This window comes from Populus trichocarpa, chromosome 1, assembly GCF_000002775.5.
Source record: "Populus trichocarpa isolate Nisqually-1 chromosome 1, P.trichocarpa_v4.1, whole genome shotgun sequence".
Taxonomy (NCBI): domain Eukaryota; kingdom Viridiplantae; phylum Streptophyta; class Magnoliopsida; order Malpighiales; family Salicaceae; genus Populus; species Populus trichocarpa.
Window position 1 is genome coordinate 25,912,146 of NC_037285.2, and position 8,652 is coordinate 25,920,797.

The window sequence follows — 8,652 nt, forward strand, 5'->3', positions numbered from 1 at the left end:
TCAAAAACAACACCACGAAACAAATTCAAAAAGAAAAAAAATAGCAGAGAGAGAGCCCGATGTTTTTCTCAGTCGTGTGGATGATAGAATGCCAAAGAAGGGTAAACCAATCATGAAGAACCGGTCTTGAGGTAGTTTCCATGACTGGCTATAGCAAGTCATTTGGAAGAACTAACCGATAGGTCCCGTGACCAAGGGTCAATGGTATAAGAACTGGGGTTTAAGCAAAACTTCGGGTGGTTTTAGAGGGTTTTGCAATCACAGAGAGAGAGAGAGAGAGAGAGAGAGAGAGAGAGAGAGAGAGAGAGCAGAGGTTTTTTTTTTATATTTTTTAGTGAGAGAGAGAGAGATAAAATTGGATCAACGTTTTTTTGGTGAAAGGAAAATATGGGATAGAAAATGAGAGAAAGAAAGTGTCGTGTAAGGGACAAGACGATTGTGTTCTTCTTCTTCTTTGATCTTTGCATTTTCTTCTAAATTTTCTCTCAGAATCTTCTTCTTCCTGCAAAGGGAAAAAAAGGGGTCGACTTTGAACCGAAAAAAGAAGAGAATTTTGGCTGTTCAATAAGAGGTGAGTGACCATTTGGATTATTTTGTGGATTTTGTTTCACCAATTGTCTGAAAGTTTGGTGTTTTGAAGAGTTTTTTCTGGTGACACTGTGCTTTGTTTTGTTTGGTTGATGTAAAATGGGATTTTGACGGAAAACTCGAAGCAAGAATGACTCCTACATGAATCCAAGTTCTGAACTTTTTTTTTTCTCTCATTTTCCTCTTGTAATCTTGAAACTTCAAGTGGGTTTCTTTTCTTGCTCTGATCATCTCCCTCCCTCCCTGTTCTTTCATGGATTTGCGTTTCAATCGACAATTCTGTTTTCAACATATTTTCGATCTGAGATTTCTTGAGTGATTTATCGTTGCTAATTTTTTTTTTTCTTTTCAAAAATACAGAATTTCTCCTTTTAACTTAAGGTGATGATAAAGATTCATTTTTTAACAAGTTTTTGGTTCTTAATGGTTGATCCTTGTTGAAGGTCTTAGATCCTCTGGATTCATCTGGTCTGAATAGCTCTCAATTCCTTCTTGAGTGTCTGAATTTCAGTTTTCGGGATTTTGTTACTTGGATCCTTTTTATCAGGGTTTTGTTGTGGTTTTAGTTTATTTTATTTTTTTAAAAAAAATTAATCATTTTCCTCATCGAACAGTGAAAATTTTGATGTCCCGATTATGACATCAAGTCTCGATATTTTTTTGGTCGTTTTTATGTATAAATCTTGGTTTTAGTTTATTGATCCCTGAGAATTTCTCATGCCTTTTCCTCGTGACAATTTTCCTCAATTTTTTTTCCTGGTTTATCCGGTTATTTATTTTTGTGTACTTGCTGTTTGTGGTTAGATCATGAGGATATGATTAGGTAATTTTTCCAAGTTTTGTGCTTGTATGTGGTGGATTCTGTATGGATTGAGTTGGGTTGCAAGGGATAAGAGCCTAAAAATAATGATCAGATGCCAAAATTCTGATGCAAGTTTGCAATTCACAAATCCAGTGTTTATTCATACCAGGACAAAAAATTCTGATTATTGCAAACAGCACCTGTATGCAGTGACCCTTGTTTGTTGAGAATTTGCACGCAGGATTGATCTTTTGTTTGATGCTGGTTTATGGGTTTCATTTTAAACTGTGTATCGTGCGATTTTCTGGTAGAGAGAACTTTTTTCATCATGGCTTTTTTTTTTCCTCGTCTTTTTAAAGTTTAATTTCTGGTGTTGAGTTTGTAGCCATGGGTTTTTGGCTTTGTACCTAATTGTCAGTTTTATATTCTATTCATTGGATAAGTCATCTCTTGATGATCTCATTCATATTTGTTGCCAGGGTTTTATCGTTGGGGTTTGAAAGCTTGAGTGATTGGGCAAATTGTGCATTTTTGAAAATTTGAACCACAAATGCTGTTACTCTGTACGTGATGTGTCCCTGGTATGATCTCTGAGTATGGTGTTGCAGAAGAGATTAGATTACGGATTCAATGGCTATCAGGTTCCTCACATGCCCCGAGCTACCAGATCAGCTAGGGTAACGTACTCTCTACTCTCTTGTGATGCCAGATGTTCCAATTATGTTTTTCCTTACCTTTTATTTTCCCTCTGTTGCCAAAACTCAGTCTTTTTTTGTTTTGTTTAGAGGAGGCGTTCCTTTAAGAAGAAACATGAAGAGAATCAGATGTGTGCATTTGACTTATTGGCCATTGTAGCTGGAAAGTTATTGCTTGATAAAGAAAGTGCTCCCAGTTCTAGTAATACATCAGCGGACAAAGATCAGTGTGCAGTTGTTAATAGTGCTGTGAAATATGAATGGCAGGATGAAGAAAAACCTTTGAAAGTAGAAGCTTGTGATCAGGGAAGTGCTGCCAGGAATTTCTTTGTTTCTGATCTATCACAAGTTCATGGACAAGGTTGCAGTTCCAAAGAATCTCTTGTCATTCAGAATAACCTCAATTTAAGATTAGCTTCTGCACTAACAAAGTCAGACTGTGCAGGGAGGTCCAATGCTGAGAAGTTGAGAAATGACAAAAGCAAGAATGATATAGGTACTTTTGCCAGCAAAGTAGAGGGAGTTTCCTCCGAGTACAGAGAATTTGGTGACTGTAAATTAGAGGTTGAAACCAAAAGAGCAGTGAAAGATGAGCCTGGTAAGTCTGGGGTGGTGCTAAGCAGCACTGCGGCTAACATGTGCAGTTTAGAGGATCCTGTGGTTCTGGATGCAAAACCTCCTGCACTGGCCAGTTTGGACAGTTGTGCCAAGGTGCCTCTGTGTAGGAACCATATTCCCAATAGTTCTTATCCCACAAATCAGGATGATGTAAATGTAGTTAGTAGAGATGATGACGATAACTCCTCTGGGTGCACTCACCCTATCACCAAAAAAAAATTCTTTAGGCCAGCACCACGTATCGGAGATCGAAGAATCAGGAAAATTTTGGCTTCTAAATACTGGAAAGTAGCTCCAAAATTCAAGGATGCTACAGTTTCTAACTCTGGTAAGTAGTTTTATGTTCCAGCTGATTTATGTTTCTTGTTTGCATTACAATCCAAGATAAATTGTTTGTTGTTTTTTAATGCAAATCTTCTGATGCGTCTAGATGGGGATTTGAAGCCTGTTTTCCACAAGAGGAAGAACTATTACAGACAACAAAGGTCTGAAAGGCTATATCCTTTCAAAAAAAGGAAGCACTATGCCTATAGTTCACCATCAAATCTTGACGGGGGACTAAGTTGCGAGTTTGTATCTGATTCACCTCGAAAGGGCAGCAATGGAGATGCTTCTGGTTCCTGTACAAGGATGCATGGAGGTCTCTTTACTTGATTTTTGTTCTGATATTTGCATCAGATTCTGGGATTTATTGCCCTTTGTTAGCATTTGCTAAAAAAATCCTCGTTCTTAAACAGTGACTGGGGCATCATCTTCATTTGTGGCTCAACACACTTCATTCCAACCCAGGGATTCTCATGGTATGAGAACCTTTAATGGAGGGGCATCATCTTCATTTGTGGGTCAACGCACTTCATTCCAACCTAGGGATTGTCACGGTACGAGGACCTTTAATGGATTGATTGATATGTACTCTTTTGACTTAATTGGTGAGGATCTTACGAGAAGGTGTCTTTCCTTTTCCTCAGTGAAGCTCAGGATCAAGTCTTTCAGGGTGCCAGAGCTTCTTGTTGAGATTCCAGAAAGTTCAACTGTTGGCTTATTGAGGGTATCAATCATTGACTACAACAATTACGATAATTGCATTTTCCTTGCCCTTCTTAGTTGCATATATAGGTATATGTAGACAAGAAATTGCATATGCATGCTCAAGTTTTATTGTCTGTACAGCCCAGGTGTGTTGTCAAGACTTGCAACATTGTTGGCATGTATCTGTTTTTACGTTTATATGTGTTTATTCATGCTCTATATTACCCAATCCTCTGATGGGTCATGTGATAACAATTTGCTATGTGAATTGTAGATCTCTTTCATCAGATAATTGACCTCTAGTGTGTATTCTAATGATATGTGTTTTGTAGAGGACGGTAATGGAGGCTGTGACTGCTATACTTGGTGGTGGTTTACGTGTTGGTGTACTTCTTCAAGGAAAGAAGGTTAGGGACGACAACAAAACTTTATTGCAGACCGGGATTTCTCACAATAACCAGTTGGATTCTTTGGGTTTTTGCTTGGAGCCTAATCCTTCACAAACCCCCCCTTCTTTGTGTCCTGAAGATTCTCCCTTTCTACTTCAATGTGACACACCAGACCCTATAAGCAGGTAATTGGAAAGTACTCTGACCTACTTAGAAATCAGCCTTTCAGGTTTTAAGAAGTAGCCTTTCTTTTTTTCTTTAATTTTTGGGAGACAAACCACAAGAAATGAAGACCGAGAAACCCTAGTCAATTTGCACCCAAAACTGTTTTTACCTTAGAGTCAAGAATGCAAAGCTACTTGCTGTCATTGATGTTCCTACGGACCTCAGAGTGGACTTCTGTAGTACTTTCAGATGTGTTAATTGGTGGCTTTGTTTATGATGTTTAAGCAGATTGACATAAGGTAAGTTGATTTGTAAAGAAATAGTCCGATGCTAAGGAGAGTTAAAGGCAATATTGTTTTTACATTGCATGATAATTATTGGTATAATTTATGTTTCTAATAGGTCTGAAATTTTGGATTGAGACAGTGTAGCAGATTATGGTGTCGTTGAATTCGGACTCTTTGGCTTCACCCAAATCCAAAGAGATCAACTCAATTGCTAATCAGCTTATGGTTTAATGCTCTTTACCAGGTGTCCTCCCACTGCTGGTGTGGTGTGTCAGGGCATTTGTACTGGTTCTCCAGAGCCCCATGCGAACAATTTAGGGAATTGTATTGAAAGTGACCATGATTCAGCATCCTCTCCTACTGACACTTCAATGGACAAAAGCACAAATTCAAAAGCGCTAGTCGCAGTACCAGCTATGAAAGTAGAGGCGCTAGCTGTGGTTCCAGCACACCAGAAATCCAAACAATCCGAGATTGTGCAGCGCCGAATTCGTCGACCTTTCTCCGTTGCTGAAGTTGAAGCATTGGTTCAAGCAGTTGAGAAACTTGGAACTGGAAGGTATGATTGGATTGATAATGTTTCACTTGGCCTGGTACAGAGCTTGATCAAAATGTTGTCTCAGTCTTAGCACCTTTATGTGCATGCCAGTTTAGAACATGATTTTCTCTCTTGCATTACAATTCTTTATAAAATGAAAATTTTAATGTTCTTATTGATCTGCAGGTGGCGTGATGTTAAACTGCGAGCCTTTGATAATGCAAAGCATCGGACATATGTGGATTTGAAGGTGGGTTTTATTTTCTCACCTTGATACAAATTTACTACAGTACAGTTTGCGATGGTCAGGTATTTACTCTTCGTGCATATTGGACGTTCTGTTTCTTTACTGAATTGGATTTCTTGTCAGATATTTGGTTGTTACTTTGAGGGTGTTTGATTGTTCCTAGATTGCATTATTTTAAGTAAGCTCTCTCAAAATTCAAAAATGTCAGACTTTATGGCCTGGGTCCACCCACAATGGCACGTAGCTAGTTTAATATGTTCAACAAATAGTTGCTTGTATAACAGTTAAATGATCAGTTAGGGCTTTTCACCTTTCTAGGTTTATGTCCCACGAGGAGTCTCAATTCTAATCTTAGACGATGTCTCTTTGTACACTTTTCTTCTGCTTGTCTCTCCTCTCCTCCTCACCTGTCCTCGTGGCTAACATGCCCTTGCATAATTACACCCTCTCCACTTTTGTGTTGCACAAGTTTCCGACATCTTAGATGGCTCAATTGAATCGTCCTGGAAAGGAAAAGGTCAACTCGAGAAGCTCTTTGTATTCTAATGGCAGATTGCTTGAAGAGTACAGGTTGTCATGTGCATGTGGTTTTATTTGTTGATGGGTGTTTTTTGATGGTACAGGATAAATGGAAAACACTGGTGCACACGGCAAGAATATCCCCTCAGCAAAGGAGGGGAGAGCCTGTTCCCCAGGAGCTCTTAGACAGGGTCTTAACTGCCCATGCTTACTGGTCCCAGCAGCAAGCCGACCAACAGTTCAAACACCAGCATGCAGAGACTTGCCTTCTCCTCTGAGAGCTGGCGGAACATGTTGAACGAAGCCTAGACTAGTGGATTCAGAAGGATTTCTAATTAATTTTTTTTCTTTATTGTGTGTATTTTTGTGATCATCGTGTAAAAAGTTGATGACAAGGGAGAAGTGTTGAAGCAAATCTAGGTAATATTCTTGTGCTCTCCGCCATTCTTTTCCTGCTTGGGAAGTTTGGCCCTTGTAAATGGTCAATGGAATAAGAGCTTCCTAACACAAATCATTATGAAAAAGTAATTTGAGTAATTGTCATTCAACATGATAGAATCGGCACTAAATCACATTCAAATTAAGTTAATTCAATGTGATTAGGAGATGGTTTCAATCCAAATTTATGTTAGTAACAAAAAATCAGTAGGTATTTTCTTTTTTCCTGTTATATTTTTGGTAGTGTTGCGTGGATTGACCCGTATTGGCTTCTTCAAATGTTGCAAAATTGGATGATCAACCAGACCTCCATTAATACTCTTACTATATAGGTGTCCCGTCTTTCATTGCGGGTGCAACTGAATTTTTTGTAACGTGAAAAATAGATACTCATACACTGTTAATGTATGTTCAAGAAAGAGAGAAAATTCATGACTTGATATTATAAAAAGAAAATTAAAAAAATTATCGATAGTCAATCTCTAAAAATCCAATATATAAAAATGAAATTAAAAAAAAAATCAATTAACAAAAAAAAAATCTAAAAAAATAAAGAACCAGCAAATCCAGGTGGTCAAAACTCGCGAGCAGGATAACCCAGTAGAAGGATAAACAATGGGTTGACTCGTGACTCGGGTGATCCAGGGTTTAGGATGGGCAGGTTTGGTTTCAAAAGAAATTTAAGGAGAATTAACCCGGTGTGAAACGATTAAAAACACGTGTTGACATGTGACCTGGTCAAACCGTGGAAAACCTAGTCGAAATCGGGTCAAAATTCGTTGACTATTTTCCTTATTTTATTTTTAAAATAATATCAGTTTTACTTTTTTATAAAATAACAAAAATTATTTGACCTGGGTTTACTTGGGTCAACCCACCTGACACATGACCCGATATTCTAGAAAATGAGAGGGCAACCTAAAGTTTTGAATTAAATGGAAAAATAAAAAAATAATCAAAGTAGCATAAGAATCCAAAACAATAATTAAAATCAAGAGAATGTGAACCAAATTTGAAAAATAAAAAACCAAGATCATGGATCCAAGGATGATATTGAAAACAAATTAAAATTTAAGAAAAGGATTAAGAATCAAAATTAGAAATTAAAATATTGAGGGCTTAACCTTAAATATCATCAAACTTTAAATTGAAGGGTAAAATTGAAAAGAAAAATTAAATTAACAAAAAAAATCCAAAACAAAAAATAAAAATCAAGAGAATGAGAACCAAAATTGAAAAAAAATAAAAACCAAGATTATGGATCAAAGGATGAGATTGAAAACAAATTAAAATTTGATAAAAGAGCTAAGAATCAAACCTTGAAATAAAAAATTGAGGGCCAACCTTAAATATCATCAAATTTTGAATTGAATTGTAAAATTGAAAAGAAAAATTAAACTTACAAAAGAATCCGAATAAAAATTAAAAATTAAGAGAATGAGAACTAAATTTGAAGAAATTAAAAATTAAGATTATAGATCTAATGATGAAACTAAAAATAAATTAAAATATGATAAAAAGCTAAGAATCAAATTTCAAAATAAAAACATTTAGAGCCAAATATAAAATTTAATAAAATAAAAGGACAAATTTGATTTTTTTCATGGCCAACATGAAATTCAATGGGGAGGAGAAAGAGAATACGAAAAGAAAAGGAAGGGGCAACCGATGACAAATCATTGTTGAAAACACCACATGCGTCGCCACACGTGGAATAGAGCGTCATGGAGCTTTAAACGCTATAGTAGAATCTGGCGTTTTTCAATTGGACAGTGGCTCACAGGCCATCAACCTTTTTTTTAATAATTTTTAAAAATTGATAAATATTAAATCTCTCCTAGCCCAACTTAATAATAACAATAATAACAATAATAACAGGAAAACCTATAGGAAATGACAGAAACACCCTTGGACCAAAACTCGCAAACTTGATCGTGAGACCAAGATATCTCCATAAAAACAAATCAAAACAAACTACAAAGCTCAATTACTAACTAACCTAGTGTTGAATAATGAAACTAGAAAAAAAAATCAATTAAAAAAAACACAAAAAATAATCCGAATCAATCCGAATTAACCTGTTAATCACTATTCTCAGGTCACGAGACTAAAATAACATAAAAATAAATAAATAAAACAAATCACAAAAACTAATTATATATCAATTTAATATTAATTAAAAAAAACCCAAGTTATTCATGTTATTCCACCAAATAAAAACAAAACACACTAAATAAATAATAAATAATGTCCTGTGAGAAGAATAAAAGTAAAACTCATGACTCTTTTAGTTTAGAGACAGGGTGAGAGACTCACGTGTATCAATCGTTAAATTGT

At 36.1% G+C, this 8,652-nt stretch overlaps 1 protein-coding gene across 3 annotated transcripts; it reads left to right on the top strand.

Moving 5' to 3' along the window:
- The first annotated feature begins 237 nt into the window (after nucleotides 1–237).
- Nucleotides 238–6,414, top strand: LOC7465106 (telomere repeat-binding protein 2). 3 transcript variants are annotated; one of them, XM_024587624.2, is made up of 11 exons: nucleotides 244–571; nucleotides 1,870–2,067; nucleotides 2,176–2,446; nucleotides 2,531–3,031; nucleotides 3,134–3,343; nucleotides 3,441–3,581; nucleotides 3,672–3,751; nucleotides 4,065–4,306; nucleotides 4,818–5,132; nucleotides 5,298–5,361; nucleotides 5,982–6,414. In XM_024587624.2, the coding sequence occupies exons 2-11, from the start codon at nucleotides 1,987–1,989 to the stop codon at nucleotides 6,153–6,155; spliced, it is 2,079 nt and encodes a 692-aa protein (XP_024443392.1). In that variant the 5' UTR covers nucleotides 244–571; nucleotides 1,870–1,986; the 3' UTR covers nucleotides 6,156–6,414. The 3 variants fall into 3 exon arrangements, with proteins under 3 accessions (XP_024443398.1, XP_024443392.1, XP_002299868.2); XM_024587630.2 differs by having other exon boundaries at nucleotides 238–571; nucleotides 2,176–3,031; nucleotides 5,298–5,420; nucleotides 5,982–6,129; XM_002299832.4 differs by having other exon boundaries at nucleotides 246–571; nucleotides 2,176–3,031.
- The last annotated feature ends 2,238 nt before the right edge of the window (nucleotides 6,415–8,652 follow it).